Below are 21,207 nucleotides of genomic sequence, written 5' to 3'. Positions count from 1 at the left end.
AGATAACTCTTTGTGAAAGGGCAGGTAGTCCCAGATCTGTAACTGTTCAGAATACTGAATATCCACTGTACTGCAGGGCAAGTACGTGCACACTGCTGCATGTGTCTGAGTTCTCATACTATCAGACAATATAATGCAACCACTACACATCCCTCCTCAGACATCTGTAAAAATTACTAGAAACTCTCTGGACCAATTTAATCATCCATGGATAAAACAAAGGAGAACACAAATGGTGTTTCCACAAACAGAAAAAAGCACTGCCGGTGATATCATCCCTAAATAGCATGGTCAGAGTGCTGGGACTCCGAGCTAGATCTCCCCTGACAGTTGAGTTCCCTCCCTTACCTGTGTTGTGATGGCCGTGGGCTGCAGGTACTGGCTGGGGCTCACAGCAGTGGTGACAGACATGCTGTCCAGCGGGGCTAAAACAAGAAAACATAGGGATCAATCATTTCCTGCCGTTAATCAGCATAATGCCTTATCCCCTATGAGCGAGGCAGCTTCCCCTTGAATGGATATTGATCCCTTCCATGGGAAAACAGACTGGTTAGAAACGATTTCTTATCCCTAGCACTGATTCTTGTTTTCTTTAGTGAAGCTGAACTTCTGAAATGGTTAATGCAGATTCACAAGCTGCAATAGACACATCGTACATATCCCCTAGCAGCTGGTAGGAAAAGTCTGTTTCTGAAGTCCGCTGCTCAATATGACATGGATTCACTCTATATTATGCAGCAACCAGATGAGACATAGAAACATAGAAATGGCGGCAGAAGACGACCAAACGGCCCATCCAGTCCGCCCAGCAAGCTTTGCACATTTTTTCTCTCATACTTATCTGTTACTCTTGGCTCTTAGTAACCTTTTGGTTCTATTTCCCTTCCACCCCCACCATTAATGCAGAGAGCAGTGTTGGAAATGCATCTATGTGAAATATTTAGCTTAATTAGTTAGGGGTAGTAACCGCTGCAATAAGCAAGCTACACCCTTGCTTATTTGTTTTCCCAGACTATGTAATTCAGTCCTTTTTGGTTGTTGTCTGTATATAGATCCTCTTTTCTTCATTCCCCTTGCCGTTGAAGCAGAGAGTTATGCTGGACATGCATTGAAAGTGAAGCATCAGACTTTCTCCCCTGCCGTTGAAGCAGAGAGCCATGCTGGTTGTGTGTGAAGCATCTTTCTCCCCTGCCGTTAAAGCAGAGAGCTATTCTGGATATACATAAAGTATCAGTCTTTCTCCCTTGCCGCTGAAGCAGAGAGCTACGCTGGATATGCAGTGAAAGTGAAGTATCAGGCTTATTTGGTTTGGGGGGTAGTAACCGCTGTAACAAGCAAGCTACTCCCTGCTTTTTTGTGAATGCAAATCCTTTTTTCCACATTCATTCACGTCCTCTAGACTTTATGGATCCACAGTGTTTATCCCACACCCCTTTGAAGTCCTTCACAGTTCTGGTCCTTCACCACTTCCTCCGGAAGGGCATTCCAAGCATCCACCACCCTCTCCGTGAAGAAATACTTCCTGACATTGGTTCTGAGTCTTCCACCCTGGAGCTTCAAATCGTGACCCCTGGTTCTGCTGATTTTTTTCCGACGGAAAAGGTTTGTCGTTGTCTTGGATCACTAAAACCTTTCAAGTATCTGAAAGTCTGTATCATATCACCTCTGCTCCTCCTTTCCTCCAGTGTGTACATATTTAGATTCTTCAATCTCTCCTCATAAGTCATTCGATGAAGACCTTCTACCTTTTTGGTCGCCCTTCTCTGGACCGCCTCCTTCTTGTCTCTGTCTTTTCGGAGATACGGTCTCCAGAACTGAACACAGTACTCCAGGTAAGGCCTCACCAAGGACCTGTACAAGGGGATAATCATTTGCCTTTTCCTACTCAATATTCCTCTCTCTATGCAGCCCAGCATTCTTCTGGCTTTAGCTATCGCCTTGTCACATTGTTTTGCCGACTTCAGATCGTTAGACATCACCACCCCAAGGTCTCTCTCCTGCTCTGTGCACATCAGCCTCTCCCCCCCCCCCATCGAATACAGTTCATTCGGATTTCCACGCCTCATATGCATGACTCTGCACTTCGTGGCATTGAATCTCAACTGCCATATCTTCGACCACTCTTCCAGCTTCTTTAAATCCCGTCTCATTCTCTCCACTCCTTCCGGCGTGTCCACTCTGTTGCAGATCTTAGTGTCGTCCGCAAAAAGACAAACCTTACCTTCTATCCCGTCCGCAATGTCGCTCACAAAGATATTGAACAGAACCGGTCCCAATACCGATCCTTGCGGTACCCCACTTAACACCGCTCTCTCTTCAGAGAGAGTTCCATTTACCAACACACATTGTTTTCTGTCCTTCAACCAGTTTGCAATCTAGACACTCACTCCTAAACTTCTCATTTTATTCACCAGTCTCCTGTGCGGGACCGTATCAAAAGCTTTGCTGAAATCCAAGTAGATGACCGAGTGCCCTTCCTTGATCCAATTCCTTGGTTACCCAGTCAAAAAAGTCAATCAGATTTGTCTGACGGGATCTTCCCCTGGTGAATCCATGCTGCCTCTGGTCCAGCAATTCTCCTGACTGCAGATAGTTCGCTATTCTCTCTTTCAACAGTGACTCCATTACTTTTCCCACCACCGAAGTGAGGCTAACCGGTCTGTAGTTACCAACCTCTTCTCTGTTCCCACTCTTGTGAAGCGGGACCACCACTGCTCTTCTCCAATCACTCGGCACCACTCCCGTTTCTAGGGATCTATTGAACAGGTCACACAGCGGACCCGCCAGCACATCTCTGAGCTCTCTCAGTATCCTGGGATGAACTTCATCAGGCCCCAAGGCTTTGTCCACTTTCAGTTTCTCCAGCTCTTCCCATACATTTTCTACTGTAAATGGAGTTACATTTATTCCACTCCCCTCCAGTTTCTTGTTAACTAGCGACGGTCCTTCTCCAGGGTCCTCTTTAGTGAACACAGAACAATCACCGTTTGCAGCATTCGACATCAGTACTCTCATCATGTTTTTACAGTTTACCTGCATAAAAATGTGGTTTGAGAATTGTACCCCCTTGGAGTGGGTAAAAGGATGAATTTGTAATTGAAAATTCTGCACACAAAAACTGAAAATTCTGCAAACTTTATATTGGTCAAAATAACAATTTACATGACAGTCTAAGTAATTACATTTTAAATTATTACAGAAAAAAGTTATTAAAGTTGCAGAATTTTAAATCTTTTGAGCAGAATTTCCCTAGAAATTCACTGTAAGCGTGTCCCATCCACATACACACACCCTCATACAGGCTCCCTCACTCTCTCACACACACATCCCCTCATACAGGGCCCTCTCTCTTGCATACACACCCACACAAGCTTTCTCTCTTTCACACATACATCCTCAAACAGGCTACCTATGTCTCTCTCTCATGCACCCCTTCACACAGGCTCTGTCTCACACATACACAATCCCTTCACACAGGCTAACACCCTCACATATACACAATCCCTTTTTCATACACAAGAGCTCCCAATCTCTCTCACACATACACACTCCTTCACAATCTCCTCATACAGACTCCCTCTCTCTGAAACCCACTTAAGCATCCCCTCCCCACCCACCCTCTCTTACCTCCCCATGCTCTCTCACACCCTCTCCACCCCCTCTTACCAACCATGCTCTGTCACCCTCCCCTCTCTCTCACACACATTCTCTCACCAGCATCCCTCCCCATGCTCTCTCACACCCTCCTGCTCTCTCTCACCCTCCCCTCCCCGACACACATTCTCTCTCACCAGCATGCCGCGGGACGCGCTCCGTTCGTGGCGAAGATGAAGGCCTGGCGTGCCGTTCGCGGCACACGGGGGCCTTCCATTTTCGCCTTAAGTGGAGCACAGTCCGTTCACGCGGCATGCTGGGGTCTCCTCTGCTATTTTTTGCGCAGGGGGTATCGAGGGAGGGAAAAAAGGAAGTCTGCTTACCGTAAACGGTGTTTCCGTAGATAGCAGGATAAATCGGCCATGCTGTCTTGGGCTGTTCGTCAGGCCCGGGAAGGTGGAGCTTTTCAAAGCTGTTACACAGAGTTCAACTCTGTGCGGCTGTGCGTGAGCTCCCACGCAGGGAAAACAGATTCTCCTCAGTCTGTAATATATAGCAGTAGATGAACTTGATGTGCTCTTTACATGGCTGTCCAGGGAGGTGGGCGGGTCAGCATGGCCGATTCATCCTGTTATCTACAGAAAGACCGTTTACGGTAAGAAAACTTGCTTTTCCCCCCCGTCGACAGCAGGGCTGAATCAGCTATGCTGTCTTGGGAGTCCCAAGCTGAGGGTCACGCAGATCAGGTATTGTTTATGCCCTTTGCGGTTAGTGTAACCTTGGAGCGTGAACAGCCAACAGCTACAGTTCATTTTTGAAGGTTGAGTATTGCCCTGCCCAATTTGGCATTTTCTGCTGTTTGTTGGTCTAGGCAATAATGTGATGTGAAGGTATTTATTTATTTTGAATTCTTATATACTGACATTCCTGTAAAGTATACAGATCACACCGGTTTACAGTAAAACAGAAGGTATGTAGAGATGACCAGGTTGCCGCCTTACATATGTCAATTGGCGGAACTTGGCTTAGATGGGCAGTTTAATTTGTAATGTCATATATAGAGTCTCCTGTATGTACTAGTCAAAGATAATGTATATTATTGTATATAATACTTTTTGGCATGTATAAGGTTATCCACAGTGTATAAGGTTATACACAGTCCCTTGAGTGTATAATTTGCAATGCTACTTATGTTCTTCTGTTTTTCATCAGGTACTGTTCCTTTTCTCCTCTTCCTGTTTTTCCCTCTCTTCTCTTACCCCTTCTCTCTTCCTATCTGCTCCCTCTCTCCCAACCCTGGTTTTTTTGTAATTTCCTCCTTCAGTAATATTGTAAACCGGCATGATGTACACACGAATGTCGATATATAAAAGCTAATAAATAAATCTCCATTTGAAATGGTAATTACGTCATGTGGACGGCTTCCTGGCCGATAGTATGACGTCTTGTACACTGTGGGATAAGCCCATTTCTGCTAGTAATGACTGTTCAATCTCCATGCTGTCAGGTGTAATGACTTGTGCATAGGGTGTAGTAGAGAGCCCTGTTCCTGTGATAGGAGATCGCTGAGGACTTCTAGTTGGAGTGGATCGTCTAACGATAATTTGAGTAGGTAGGCGTACCAAGGTTGCCTGGGCCACGCTGGTGCTATCAAGATGAGGTTCGCCCCGTCTTGTATACACTTCTGAATAGTTCGAGTGAGAAGAGGAATCGGTGGAAAAGCATACATTATCTTTCCCGTCCAAGGAATCAGAAAGGCATCCTGTACAATCCTGTGAGGAGTGTGTCGTAGTGAGCAAAACCTGCACACCACCTTGTTGTGGTCCATGGCGAACAAATCCATGAATGGTATGCCCCAGTGGCGAAAAATCTTGTCTGCGACCTGCTGGTGCAATGACCATTAGTGTGGATGGAAAATAAGGTTTAACCTGTCCGCACGAGTGTTGACTATTCCTGGTAGGTAAGACGCCTGAAGGTGAATGGCGTGAATTATTAGAAAAGGAATGGTGAATAAATGGTGATTAAAACGGAAAATGTCATAATGCCTCTGTATCGCTCCATGGTGAGACCGCAACTTGAATACTGTGTACAATTCTGGTCGCCGCATCTCAAAAAAGATATAATTGCGATGGAGAAGGTACAGAGAAGGGCTACCAAAATGATAAGGGGAATGGAACAACTCCCCTATGAAGAAAGACTAAAAAGGTTAGGACTTTTCAGCTTGGAGAAGAGACGACTGAGGGGGGATATGATAGAGGTGTTTAAAATCATGAGAGGTCTAGAACGGGTAGATGTGAATCGGTTATTTACTCTTTCGGATAGTAGAAAGACTAGGGGGTACTCCATGAAGTTAGCATGGGGCACATTTAAAACTAATCGGAGAAAGTTCTTTTTTACTCAACGCACAATTAAACTCTGGAATTTGTTGCCAGCGAATGTGGTTAGTGCAGTTAGTATAGCTGTGTTTAAAAAAGGATTGGATAAGTTCTTGGAGGAGAAGTCCATTACCTGCTATTAAGTTCACTTAGAGAATAGCCACTGCCATTAGCAATGGTTACATGGAATGGACTTAGTTTTTGGGTACTTGCCAGGTTCTTATGGCCTGGATTGGCCACTGTTGGAAACAGGATGCTGGGCTTGATGGACCCTTGGTCTGACCCAGTATGGCATTTTCTTATGTTCTTAAGAACTGCCCATTCTAGAATGAGGATCGCTTCCTTGTAAAGGATCCATGAACCTGACCATCCTTGTTTGTGTATGTAGAACATGGCGACTTGACTGTCCATGTATATCATGACATCTGCCCTGCAATTGTAGAAGGAATGTTTTGAGGGCATTCCTGACGGCCCTGATCCTGACGGCCCTGAGTTCCAAGAGGTTTATTTGGTATGTGCTTCCTCGCTGGGACTATTGACCTTGCGTTTCGAGATGGTCAAGATGGGCTCCCAAACCTTTGTGGGACGTGTCAGTTATAAGGTAGTGTTTGGAAAAGCGGTCCTTTGGTGAGCATTCGCTTTTGTAACCAACAATCGATATCCACAGTCATCTCGTGTGTTCGAGAAATGACTCGCGATAGTGGCCGACGGTGTTGTGACCACTGTCTTTTCAAACCCCATTGGAGCCTGCATATGTGGAGGAGAGTATTTGGACTGTATATATGGCTGCCGACATATGTCCCAGGACAGATAGAATTTGACGAGCTGTCGGCCGCGCTGTGATCTTGAAGGTCTTTAGTACTTTTCTGAGCGTGGCTTTCCTGTCCTGTGTAAGAAAGGCCCTGCTTTGATACGTTACTAGCTGAGCCCCAATAAACTGAAGAGATTGTGAAGGGTTGAGGCTGGATTTCTTGAAATTTACCATGAACCCCAATGCTTGAAGACATTGTATTGTCTGGTGAACCTGAGACTGAAGAGTCTCTGGGTCTGATGCTATTAGAAGCCAGTCATCCAGATATGGAAATACTTGAATCCCCTATTTCCTGAGGTGGGCCACCACCACTGCCATGCATTTTGTGAAAACTGTGGGTGCAGCTGCTAGGCCGAACGGAAGTACTTTGTACTGGTAGTGTTTGCCATTGAATTGGAAGCACAGGTAGCGCCATGACGTCAGGTGCATTGGAATGTGCATATAGGCATCCTTCAGATCTAGTGAACACATCCAATCATTGGGTTGGAGAATTGGGGGGGGGGGGGGGGGGGGGGGAGGATGGATTTTAGGGAAACCATTTTGAATTCTTCCCTCACTAGGTACCTGTTCAGTTCGCGCAAGTCCAAGATAGGACGTAAACTTGGGAATGAGGAAATATGGGGAGTAGAAACCTGTGCCCCATGACGCATGGGGTATGCTCTGTATTGCTCGTTGTTTGAGTAGTTGAGTGATTTCCTGTGCTAATTGTAATTGTTTTTTCTTGCCTCCCTTGGCATAAGATAGAGAGGGAAGGGGTGGACTGGATGAAAAATGAAGGCGATAGCCCTGATGTACTATATCTAATACCCAGCCGTCCAAAGTGATCTGCGTCCAAGCATGGAAGGAGGATTTATTTATTTAGGGATGTTATTCTGCCCGCTATTATATTTTGTGGTGGTTGCCCTGCTATATTTAAAAAGAGGATGGAGCCTTAGACATAGATGCAGTTACCTGACTTTGTGTGCGTTGGGCTCTAGGTCTTCCACGTCTGTTCTGCTATTGTGGAATCTGCGATCGTTGAGGTTGTTGATAGGAGGGTACTCAATATGGAGGATAAGGTCAGTATTGCCTCCTCTGATATGGCTGTTTCTGAGGCAGTGCATAAAAACGCCTGGTAAAGGTAAAATATGATGGAGGGTTACTAGCGACTGAACCGCCGCTGATTGCTCTTTTAATTGTGAGACCATCTCCTGTAAATGGCTTCCAAAGAGATTGTCATCACGACAAGGGAGATTCGCTAATTTATTTATCGAGTTTTATATACCGTCGTTCGGTTTTGCCATCACAACGGTTTACAAAGTTACGATGTTTAACAGTGTTTCAAAAAAAAAAACAAACCACAAAAACGGTTCATATAGTAGTTAAAGTAGATATCATTTATGAACTAGGTTTTAGATTAATCAAAACATATTACAGACTTGAGTAATAATCATACGTTTCTTGGTTCCATCTGTTTTCCTGGTGTTAAAGGAAGGGAGCGGAGTTTTGAATCAGTGGGTGAGTTGGTAGGCTTTGGTAAACAACCATGTTTTTAGTTCTTTTTTGAAAGAATTTGTCATGCACATCCTCCCTTATGGCACTGGATCTGAGCCATGCAATTCTACGCGCTGCTATTGCAGATGTGGAATTCCAGGAAGATGTTTCAAACGATTCGTACACCGTTCTTAGGAGGTAGCGCAATCCTTCTATGTCTTGTATTGGTTGAGGGAGACCTGAAGATAAATCTGAAGTTGGCAGGAGAGTCTTAACTTGTTGTAAGCAGTCATAAGTATTGAACAATGTAAAACTGGTGTTGTCCAATACAAGCCCCCAGCATTGATGACTGGAAAGAGTTTTTGGCAAAATCATCTAAGTACTTATGGTCCCGTCCTGGCGGGTTATTGGAGTGTGTTCTTGTCTTTTTAGCACGTTGCATAGCTGACTCAACCACTATAGATTGGTGTAGCAATTGTGGGGATGAATAAAATTGTGACTGCTTCGTCCTGTATTTGAGGTCTATCTTCCTAGACACAGAAGTGATATTGAAGGGGGTTTCCCAAGATTTTTCAAGGACTGCATCCAGGACCTTGTGAGATGGCAGGCTAGTAGGCTCATTGAGAAGGTCAAAAATCTTTAGTAGACCTAGGGGTTTCTGACCGAGGGTCAGGTACCTTTTGTACTTCTAAATGTAGAGCTGAACCCACCTTGTCAATGAATTTTGGGTAGGTAAAAACTTCTAGACCTCTCTTTATTTGGATTTAGCTGTCACTAAATCTCTGTTTAGATATTATTTTGGGGGCTGTAACTAGCTTGGGGGCTGCTGACTCAGAGCCAGCAGGGGACAATCAGAGGCAATCAGATCCTTTGTGGGCTGTGGTCAGCCAGGAGAGAGGAAGCACTAAAGCTTCTAATGTCCAGCTAAGTAAAAACATTTAAGTTTAACTAAGTAAGCCAATCAGGGGGAGGGTCTTTTCAGACTCAATTGCAGATACAGGGTCCTGAGAACAACCTTGACCAACGGTTAACTGTTTAACTCCCTTCCTCCCTGCCCCTCTACCCACCCACCCCTGGGGTTGGTTTTATGATATAGTCTGCCTGAATACATAATTGGCAACAATAGAGGGTGGAAATTTGGTAATTCCTCAGGTGTTATCCATCAAATTTACCAAAATGAAGACTATCCAATGCAACAATTGTGGAACCTTTATATTGAGGGAAATTATCTGGAAACTTAGGGCTTGCCCCATTTGTTCAGAACTCTCTTCCCTCAAAAAGAAGCTGGCTAAAGCAGAATTAGATGTTAAAGAAAGTTTCACCCTCTTCAAGGTATTCCAAAATTAATTCCTCATTACCGCAAAAAAAAAAAACCCTCAAGGAAAAAGAAGTTTACAGTGGGCTCAGGTAGGATAAGTCCTGTGACCCACAGACACCCATTCTGTGCAGCCCACTCGCCCCCCCCCCCCCCCCCCCCCACTTACACAGGGCAACAAGGAACCCAAAAATCAACATGATCACGGTGGGCTCTGGTAGAGTAAGACCGGTGATTCGGAAACACACGCTCTCTCAAGTGACACGAGTACAAAACGCCTTATCTGTATCACATGAGTACAAAGCTCTGGTGAAAGAGATAGACGTGATATCTGAAAAGAAAGAAGAAACCCAATGCATACAGAAATTCCAAAATACAATCAATAACCAAAGAAAAAAGCTCATTGTGCTGGGTGACTGTCATCAGAGGCACTAATTTGGGAACTCTTCTAGAGGGAAACACTACAGTCAAATGCCTTCCAGGATCATCGGCCATTAGAAATGCTATTCAGATAGTCAAAATAATTCAAGAAGAAAGCAAAGACTCTAAAGCTGATATTATCATCCATCTGGGAACCAACGACCTTGCTAGTAACAGTATCCAAGCAGTACAGAGAGATTTCCAGTCTCTAGTGAAGCAGATTAGTCACATGGCGACAACCATTACCTTTTCAGAAGTGTTACCTGTTCATGGTAAGGGGAAGGAGAGGCTAAGCCATATTGATAATTTCAATGTATGGCTCAAATCCTGGTGTAATAAAAAATGTTTTAGATATATTGGGGGCTGGGGCCGTGTATGGAACAGAAAAAAAGCTCTTTGTCAAAGATGGCTTACATCTGTCTGTGGAGGGAAAAAGGATCTTAAGAGATAAATTCAAATTCAAATCCTATGTCACAAGGCATTTAAACTAGAGGATGGGGGTGACAGTAGGACATTAAAATGTCACCCCCCAAATACAAATGCAATGAAAAAGGGCAAAGGAGATAACAAATGTCAGCTAAGTCACAAAGGGAGTCCAACAAAAGCAGTAACCTGTACCAGACTAGCTGGAAAGCTATGAGCACAAATGCTCGTAGTTTAGGCAATAAAATCCCAGATCTGCAAGCCCTAATGGTGGAGGCGGACTTAGACATTGTTGTGCCACGGAGACGTTTTGTAAACCTTTATGATGGCTTTATTATGACAAAACCGAATGACGGTATATAAAACTCAATAAATAATTAAATGAATGGGATAAGGCCATACCGGGATATAACTTAAGGAAGGTCAGAGAGGACAGAAAAGGGGGAGGAGTGGCTATTTATGTCAAACACAATATCCAAGCATCCGAGCTGCAAGGAAGGTGGGGCAAAGAAGCAGCTTTATGGTCCATCCTAAAAAAGGATGATGGGGCATCTGTTTTTATTGGAGTGGTTTAGACCTCCAAATCAAATGGTAGTACTAGACAGAAATCTGGTTGAAGACATCCAAAAGATGGGGAACAAGGGAGAAGTGGTGATTGTTGAAGATTTTAATCTGTGGATGTAGACTGGAGAATCCCTCCTGAGGAATCTAACAGTAGTAGAGAGATAGTGGATGCCCTGCAAGGGGCTCTGTTGAAACAAATGGTAATGGAACCCACGAGGGAGGGCGCTATACTCGATTTAATGCTCACTAATGGAAATAATGTCTCTAATGTCTAGGTGGGTGCCCACCTCAGCACCAGTGATCAAACGGTATGGTTTCATATCATAAACAGGATATGGAGAAGTCGCATGAAGACCCGAGTTTTGCAGTTCAAAAACACTGACTTGAAATGGGGAAGTACCTGGAGAAAGAACTAGAAGGCTGGGAGAACATGAGAGATGTGGAACAACAGTGGGCCAAACTAAAAGGAGCAATTACCAAGGCAACCAATCTATGTTAGAAAAGTAAAGAAAAGCAAGAGAAAAATGAAACCTATCTGGTTCTCAAAGGAGGTGGCTGACAAAATAAAAGCTAAAAGAACAGCGTTTAAGAAATATAAAGGATCCCAAAGGAAGGATCACAAGGAAGAATATCTGGTGGAACTGAGGGAGACAAAGAAAGTAATCAAGAAAGCGAAAAGTCAAGCGGAAGAAAGGACTGCTAAAGAAGTAAAGCGAGGTGACAAAACATTTTTCAGATACATCAGAGAAAGGAGAAAAGTCCAAAGTGGTATACTGAAATTGAAAGGTGAAAAGGATCAATGGGTGAAGACAGATGAATAAATGGCAGAAATATTAAACGAACACTTCAGTTCGGTGTTCACTAAAAAAGACCCCGGAGAAGGACCTTCGCTAGTTAACAAGAAACTGCAGGGGAGTGGAATGGATGAAACTCCGTTTACGGAAGAGAATGTATGGGAAGAGCTAGGAAAACTGAAGGTGGACAAAGCCATGGGGCCTGATGAGGTTCATCCCAGGATACTGAGGGAGCTCAGAGATGTACTGTCAGCTCCGCTGTGTGACCTGTTCAATAGATCCCTGGAATCGGGAGTGATGCCAAGTGATTGGAGAAGATAGACGGTGGTCCCGCTTCACAAGAGTGAGAGCAGAGAGGAGGCTGGAAACTACAGGCCGGTTAGCCTCACCTAGGTGGTGGGAAAAGTATTGGAGTTGCTGCTGAAGGAAAGAATAGTGAACTATCTACAAGCAGCAGAATTGATGGACTAGAGGCAGCATGGTTTCACCAAGAGAAGGTCCTGTCAGACAAATCTGATCGACTTTTTTTGATTGGGTGACTAAGGAATTGGATTGAGGACGAGCGCTCGATGTCATCTACTTGGATTTTAGCAAAGCTTTTGATATGGTCCTGCACAGGAGGCTTGTGAATAAAACGAGAAGCTTGGGTGTGAGTGCCAAGGTGGTGGCCTAGATAGCAAACTGGTTGAAGGACAGAAGACAGTGTGTGATGGTAAATGGAACTTACTCTAAAGAGAGAGCGGTGCTGAGTGGAGTACCGCAAGGGTCGGTGTTGGGACCGGTTCTGTGCAATATCTTTGTGAGCGACATCGCGGACTGGATAGAAGGTAAGGTTTGTCTATTTGCGGATGATACTAAGATCTGCAACAGAGTGGACACGCCGGAAGGAGTGGAAAGAATGAGACGGGATTTAAGGAAGCTGGAAGACTGGTCGAAGTTATGGCAGCTGAGATTCAATGCCAAGAAGTGCAGTCATGCATATGGGGTGTGGAAATCAGGAAGAAATGTATTCGATGGGGGGGGGGGGGGGGGGGGGGGGGGGGGGGGGGGGGGGGGGGAGGGCTGATGTGCACGGAGCAGGAGAGACCTTGGGGTGATAGTGTCTAACGATCTGAAGTATGCGAAACAATGTGACAAGGCGATAGCTAAAGCCAGAAGAATGCTGGGCTGCATAAACAGAAAGGAAGTGATGATCCCCTTGTACAGGGCCCTTGGTGAGGCCGCACCTAGAGTACTGTGTTCAGTTCTGGAGACCGTATCTCCAAAGGGACAGAGACAGGATGGAGGCAGTCCAGAGAAGGGCGACCACAAAGGTGGATGGTCTTCATAAAATGATTTATGAGGAGAGACTGAAGAATCTAAATATGTATACCCTGGAGGAAAGGAGGAGCAGGGGTGATATAATACAGACATTCAGATACTGGAAAGGTTTTAATGATCCAAAGTCAACAACAAACCTTTTCCGTTGGAAAAAAAAATCAGCAGAACCAGAGGTCATGATTTAAAACTCCAGGGAAGAAGACTCAGGACCAATGTCAGGAAGTATTTCTTCACGGAGAGGGTGGTGGATGCCTGGAACACCCCTTCTGGAGGAAGTGGTGAAGACCAAAACTGTGAAGGATTTCAAAGGGGCGTGGGATAAAAACTGTGGATCCATAAAGCCTGGAGGATGGGAATGAAGAGAAGAGGGGTGGCTTGCAGGAATGATGGCTACTACCTGGTGAACAATACCCTTATTCAATAAACGTTCACACGGTTAATGCGACTCCAACATTGCTCTATGCTTCAACGGCAAGAGGAAATGTGGAAAAGAGGATTTGCATTAAGGCAACAACCAACAAGGTACCACAGTCTGGGTAAACAAATAAGCGTGGGAATAGCTTGCTTATTGTGGCGGTTACTAACAAATTAAACCTGATGCTTCATTTTGAATGCATATCCAGCGCAGCTCACTACTTCAACGGCAGGGGGGAATGAAGAAATAGGATTTACATCCAGCCAACATCTAACAAGGCATTGATCTGAGCAGTATGAGTATACAAACATTGGGGTAACTTGCTCGATACGACGGATAATACCCTCAAACATTAAGCCTTATACTTCACTTTGATACAGCTCCAACACTGCTCTCTGCATCAATGGCGGGGGTGGAAGGAAATTAGAATCAAAAAGCTACCAATAAGGGCCCTGAACTCAGCGGTCAGAGTAACAGATAAGTATGAGAAAATAAGTATGAAAGCTTGCTGGGCAGACTGGATAGGCCTATCGATCTTCTTCTGCCGTCATTTCTATGTTTCTATGTATGATCCTCCGGGGGTGAGTATGGCTCTTGTGGTTCCTCAGCAGGATCCGAAAGGGATCCTGTTGAGGAGATAGGAAAAGACTGTATAGAAATTGGTTGTTGAGGTTTTATGCGAGGACTTGGTTGTTCTGGCACCAGAAAGCTTGGAGCCGGTGACCCTGGAGAAGTACTCCTGGGCCGTGGAGGAGACTGTTCTCTCGAACGTGATGGAGATTGTTACGGAATCTGTGGGGAAGGTTGAGGAAGTGGATGCGCCGATTGTATTGAAGTAAAGAGTCCAGAGAGAGCAGTGGAAACCTGTGCTAACGCTTGCTGTGCCAGTTCCGGCATCTGAGGAGGTATTACTGTAGGTGGAACTGATCGAGGAATGGCTGCGAGTAAGATATCAGAATCTCTTTGTTCTGGTTGGACAGGTTGTGGTAGCAACCCTTCTTCTAGTCTCCGTTTCTTATGGATAGGATCTTGTAAATTTGAATCCTTTTGTCATGTATGCGATACCGAGGACAAATCGGAGAACATCTGCAAGGAGGACGATAAGGAATGAAATGAATGGGAGGAAACCTGCACCCAGTCATCTTCAGAAGCAGTCTGCAATGGCGGAGATCAAACACGACCAGAGCTGAGCCTTAAAGGTGAAACATTCTGTGGTCATGAATGTGTTGAGTGGTCCGCAGGTGTGGAAGTACCTGAGGTATGTGACTGGACTCCATGTTTCCTTTTATGTGAATGTTTGGTTGGAATTTGTTCCGATAGATGGTTGGGTGGTGAGTGACTCCTTTGTCTTCCTTTTTTCATCGTCTCTGAGAGGTCTGATGCGCTAAGTGTGTACTTATGAGCCTTGTTTAGTGGATGCGTCAACTTTAGCCCCTTTTGCATCGAAGGGTGCATCGAATGTTGTGGTCACCTCGAGCTCTGATCTTTTAGATGGATGCGCCGGTGTTGATGGCATCGGCGCCGGTGTCAGCACCGGCATCGAAGGTTGCGTTGGCGAAGCACTTGTCCGCTTCGAGTGCTGTGCCGAACCCGATGCCCCAGAGGCTGCATCGATCGTGGCGCGGATGTCCTCTCCGGCGAATGGCCCTGTTTGTGAGCATGCTCCTGGCGTTTTTCTCCCTCACCAGCGCCCGAGGAGGAAGATCCTAATGAGCCTGTCCTCTTTGGAATCGGTGCTTGCTGCTTCTCCGGTCCCGGTGAAGAGTGCAATTCCGAGGTGGGGGGATAAGAGCTCTGAGCTCATTTTAGGGGGGGGGGGGGATAAGAGCTCCGAGCTCATTTTAGGTTTTCAATTTTTTCTGCCCTTTGGCTTCTTGCCCTGAGCGACATTCTGCCACAGTGCTTACAGGTGGCCTGTTCGTGGTCTGGGCCCAGACACACGTAACAGGCAGAGTGGCCGTCTGTCATCGACATTATCTTGCCCAGGTACAGGGGTTTAAAACCCTGATGGCCTGGGCACTTTACCTTCTTTCATTTTTGACTTTTTTAAACTTTCTTTCACTGAAGAACTTTGTTCACTGAGGAGATCTGAAGCTCTGCGTGTGTTCCCGCTCGCAGAAAAAACAGACTGGGAATCTGCTTTCGCTGCGTGGGAACTCACGCGCAGCCGCACAGAGTTGAACTCTGTGTAATAGCTTTGAAAAACTCCACATTCCTGGGCCTGATGGACAGCCCAAGACAGCATGGCTGATTCAGCCCTGTTATCGATGGGAAATACACAGATTTCAGACTGAAATACCAATGACTTTCACACACAGGTTTTACACCTGCAGCAAAGCAGTATTAAGTACCCACATTCCCCGCTGGCATAAACAAACTCCACAGAAACTTTCCCTTTGAAAATAAACGTGCAGGACCATGGACACAATATAGCCACAGGCCTGCAAGCCTTATGGGACGTTTCAAAATTGCTTCCTCAGCTCTTACATGTCACTATCTCTGCTACCACAAGCCACGCTTACAGCAAGAAGTAGATTCAATGGTGCACGTCTGGATGTAATGTATAATATCTATCTGTTTCTATAGTCCCAACCCAATGAATTGGACTTCAATCATACCATAAGCAATACTTGGGATATGAAACTGAGGCACAGAGACAAGGTGATTTCAGGATAGTATTTCACACTTCTGTGTGCCCCCAGGAGCTTATTTTATTCTTCCACCCTCTCCCCCCCACAGATGAACCTGAATATCCTGGCTCTCTGGAATCCCCCCAATCCCTGGATGCAGTCCACCCTCTCCCCCCACAGATGAACCTGAATATCCTGGCTCTCTGGAATCCCCCCCATCTCTGGATGCAATCCACCCTCTCCCCCCACAGATGAACCTCAATATCCTGGCTCTCTGGAATCCCCCCATACTCTGGATTGCAGTTTCAACCCTCTCCCCCCCAGATGAACCTGAATATCCTGGCTCTCTGGAATCCCCCCATCTCTGGTTGCAGTCATATGATGAGCCTCGTTGAATTCCTCCCCCAGACGCACACGTATATCCTGCGCCTTCCATGGTCCTACCTTCCCACGCTGCCAGTCATAATTCTTGTGCCCTTTGGCATTGCACTACAACCAGTCCAATACCAAGTCTTTATCTAGCTCAGAACTTTACCATTACATCGTTCTAGTCACAATTATGAGTTTCCCTCTCTGAACACAATTTTAAAAAGTCAACACCCCAAGAAAGCTTCACTAAAGCTGCTCAGTGATGCCACTACATGAGTCCATTAACCCAGGACTTTACAGCAAAACTCATTCAGGTATGAGGGAATGCTCTAGTGTCATCAGGAAACCCGACTATTTCCAATCTTTCATGGGACAGCTAATCCAGGCATAAATCACATGGAAAGGAATGTGGGCTAAAGTGCAGAATTCTTTACTGTTTGGCAAACTACCTGCTAATCCTTTTCCTTTCCAGGCTAATTCTTTACTCCACTGCCCCTTGTCTCTCTTGTTTTCTGCCAATGCCTTGAAAATTGAAATGTTTGAGGTTTTTTTTCCCCAGTTAAAACTGGCTTCCAATAAAAGGTACATTCTTCCAAGAAAATCAAGGGTGTCTCTGTGACAAATGTTTACTGGTGAAGCATCAAATTTGTCTGAAAGGAGAAAACAGAAGAGGGATAGCAGTACTAACCACAAATAAAAAGCACACTGAACTCTTAATCATTTCATGTCACCCAAAGAAAACACAATGTTCCAATCATCATAGAGAAGCCCATGGTACAACACTGTAAGGACAAGGATACTATGTGTTCAAGCAGCCAAATCAAACCTCAGAAGATTCACTGAAAGTCAGCACTGTTCACAGCCTCTCAATCTGTAGGACAGTCATTTTAGCTGTCTTTTTAGCAGTCACGCTTCCCTAAAAAATTAAGACTGTAAATGGTAATCTACAAATCATCTAGAATACTTCAGTCCCCAAGACTCCTTCAGACTTCCTTTTTTGTTGTTTGCATGCAGGAACAATCTTCGTCTCTGCTTGGCAGGGGACCAACAAGGAAACTTGTGCGCGTATGATCTGCTCTAACCTTACAAAATAGCCCTACAAGTCTGATAAAGCTTCTCAGTTCCATCTAACTGAGACAAACTTCAAGAACCTGCAAACTCAAAGAGCCCAGAAATGTAACAGGATTGATCTATGGCACAAGAAGTGCATACACTAGACAAATGCCAGCTCAAAATAGAGATCATAGTAGTCCCCCCTCCCTAGCAAGCTCCACCTATGTAGAGAATACACCTTAAGTCAAGGCACAGAAGCATTAAGTCCAAGGCCACAGAATCAACAGCACTTGATCAGAATGCAACTAGCATCACTCAGCAGCACTTGTCCATGCATTTTGAATTGTACATTTCAGGTTTTACTGTATTCATGCATCTTTTGTAGCTCAATGCTCAGAAATGTTAACATTAGGTCACATTATAAGTACCACCTGTCAGAGTAAAGAAAATATCATACAACTTGTTATATCTATATAAATAAAAATGTTAAATAGTTTGTACCAAATCGCTAATCTCAGCAACCACTTAACCGATTGCGTTCAAATTTGGACACAAGCTTCACCTCACATACGGCAAGGATCTTCTACACTTACATTACATATATGTCACACCGGGGGCTGGTAAAAAAGTTTTAAAATTTGGTTCCACAAAACAGCGACATCTGGTGGACGTAAGCGGAAGCTCTTACACCTTGCACAAACGCTCACACCCCACACACACGTGACCAATGTTTGCGATTCACACACCCTCAGAGCAGACACAAATCCACCCTCCTCACACCCCCCCCCACACACACCAAATGTACTTATTTCACACACCCTCAAAAAACACACAAAAACCCACAAAATACCACATGTTTTCAATTCCCACACCCTACGAACTCACACACAACCACGATCCTCACACCCCTCATGCACATGACTTTCTACTTACTGCCCTCAACCTCCGAATCCACAGAAAACTGCAGAATAGTTCGGGCTGCTACAGCAGGGGGGGGGGGCAACACCGCTCCAGGACACATCGCATACACTACGGCTGTAGGCTGCCAGCAATCAAAATGGCACCAACGGCTCTTTCCCTTACTAGGACACTCGGGAACGCCAATAGCGGCAGTACCCCATGTGACATAGTAAGGGCGAGGGCCCGTCGACGCCATTTTCTGAACTGGCAACCGCGCACCTTCGTCCTTACTATCTTAGCGAGACGACCACTCCCATTACTCCACCTCGAGGGCCCGGCGCCAATACTTCCATGCTGGAACGAACGCCCGCTCCACCGACCACCATTTTTGAAAGGTATCGTCGGGCCCTGGGGGGGGGGGGCGTGGGGATGTTCTTGCATCCATGTTCGGGGGGGGGGGGGGGGCAGGGGGCAGGTCCGAGATTCTGCAACTCTTGTGGGTTAGTCTATTTTGCCGGCCTGGGGGGGGGGGAGGCTTATATAAACACGTTTCTGTGGGGATTACTTTGGGGTGCAAAGGGGGGAGGGCACACACAAACACATACACAAAATGTGCACCATCTCCGAAAGGTTACAAAACAGCCCTCACCGGGTGGGGAGTCACTGAGGTGACAGTATGGGGAGGGAGAATGAGGAGAGAGGTAACTGTCAGGGGAGGAAGAATGAGGGGAGAGGTGAGTGTGAGGGGACAGAGTTGGAGTGGGGACAGGGGAGGGAAGGGGGGGGGGGGTGACCAAGGGGGAAGAAGATGAGTGACTCAGCTAAATGAGCAAGGGGAAGGGAGGGCAAAGAATCTGACTCAGCCACTGCAACGCGTGGCATGGGTCCGCTAGTTTAAAATAATTTCTTTTTAAATATTCACTGTTGATGTCAAACATACATGCCTTATTTTAAGCAAAAAAAAAAGTACTGAAGTACTGAAGGAAACCATGCATTTATTTACTTGTTCATTACTGATGCAGCCAATCCTGGCCAATACATTTAATATCAGATGGATTCTATCAACAGTATATATATATTATTTTTTCTGTGCATGAAAGTCCTGAAAAAGGAGAACTTGCACAGAAATAATAAAAAGCAGCCTTTATCCTGTAAAAGCCATCATGAATCCAAGCTATTAAATCAAAACTTAGAAAATGAATTTATTCACTATCAGACTCGTCCAGTGTCTCAAATGTAAAGCTTACCAAAGGGTCAGTTCCAAGTTCACGCACTTGGGGGCTTGCATGTGCCACACAATCAATGGGGTTTCAATAGCACAGTTGCTGATAGCTCTGAACATAGATTTGTATCTCTCAACTAGGTAAAAGGCGATGGTCATTTCAAAGCTGGGACTGAATCTGGAGATCCATCCCTCCATTCACATCACTATCCTATTCCCATACACTCCCCCTATTCACTGTATCCCCATACACAACACCCGCTACCTCCCTACCCCATCCCCTCCACTCACATCTCACTAGCCCCATTCCTATATACCGTACACCACTCCATTATCTCCCTACGAACACCCCACTCACCCCATACCCTATCCCCACACACCACCCCGACCCCATTCACACATATCCCGCTAAGCCCAACCCTATTCATTCTATACACAACACCCCCATCTCACTCTTCCATCCCCATATAAACCCCTAGTCAGACATCTCCCTACCCCCCATTTCCACACCCTTCCCTGACATCCTCCCCCAACAACTACGTACCCTCATTCACACACATACCGACTCACTCCATGCACATCACCCATTTCCCTTTCCTCTCCCCATCAGACATCTCTCTACTATCCACAGATCATACAAACCCCCAACTCACCCCATCTCCACTACCCTGCCAACCGCATACGTCTCTTCCTCTAGGGTGGCCCTGCTAACATCTTGCCACAGCCCCATAAGTTGGACTCTTCCGCCGGCTCCCAGGCCTACTCCGGAAACGCAGCCCCACCGCCGCCAGGTCGGTCCCGCCTCCCTAAACAGGCCCTTCCTCCCCGGGGCGAGGCCCGCCCCACCCAGCCACAGCGCGGCTCCTTCCTGCTCGCAACAGAGCGCAATAGCAACCCCGAGCCCCGCCACTGCCGAGCGGCCCGAAAATTGAGACAGCAAAGTACGGCTCCTACCCACCGCTCATGACGCCATTCCTTCATCCCCGAACCCCGGCAGACGGCGACACCGCCCTGCTACAACCAATCACTGCACACAACCACTCGGAGCGACAGATAGTCTCACCAATGGTAAGCAAAGGACCGAGCAATGGGCAGGGGGCCTGACCAATAATAGCTTGGCATTCAGGGACGGAAGATGATCGACCGTACTGCAAGCCAATGGGAAAGAGAACGTGAGGTTCTTCTGGTTGGAAGCCTCCCTGCTATGATGGGCGTCTGCAGAGCCAACAGATTCGTTAGCTTAAACCTGACTGATTGGACTTTAATCCAATGAAGTAGCAAGCACCGCCCCCTTATTAGTGAGAGACAGGCAGTCCAGCCCCACCCCCGTAAGAAAGTAGGCGGTGTGTGCTAAGAGCCCGCCATAACCCCGCCTACATTTGGAGCTAAAGAACTTTGTAGTTTCCGGTGGAGTTCTGACGTCATAGGGGTCAAGGGTGATATGATAGATAAACACGTAGTCAGAGGCAAGGCTTTGCTTGTAGTGGGCTGGGCTTGGGTCTATGTTGCCGCTAAGGATGGCCTACGTT

General features: G+C 46.0%; 1 protein-coding gene across 7 annotated transcripts in view; it reads right to left on the bottom strand.

Moving 5' to 3' along the window:
• The window catches only part of SP2 (Sp2 transcription factor), a 75,390-nt gene extending 54,635 nt beyond the window's left edge, over positions 1-20,755 (bottom strand). For 2 of the 7 annotated variants that reach the window (XM_029574050.1, XM_029574051.1), the window contains exons 1-2: positions 20,637-20,755; positions 349-425 (exon numbers count right to left, since the gene is read on the bottom strand). In XM_029574050.1, the coding sequence (XP_029429910.1) occupies positions 349-425; positions 20,637-20,643 (84 nt within the window). In that variant the 5' untranslated portion in view covers positions 20,644-20,755. Of the gene's footprint in view, positions 1-348; positions 426-7,731; positions 7,892-19,703; positions 19,930-20,331; positions 20,516-20,632 lie in introns of those variants that run through there. The other 5 variants (XM_029574047.1, XM_029574044.1, XM_029574049.1 and 2 more) reach the window with 5 other exon arrangements.
• Positions 20,756-21,207: the final 452 nt, after the last annotated feature.

Source organism: Rhinatrema bivittatum, chromosome 12 (genome assembly GCF_901001135.1).
Source record: "Rhinatrema bivittatum chromosome 12, aRhiBiv1.1, whole genome shotgun sequence".
NCBI classification, from domain to species: Eukaryota; Metazoa; Chordata; class Amphibia; order Gymnophiona; family Rhinatrematidae; genus Rhinatrema; species Rhinatrema bivittatum.
The sequence above is the reverse complement of the archived record's forward strand: the minus strand, read 5'-3'. Positions and strand labels throughout refer to the sequence as shown.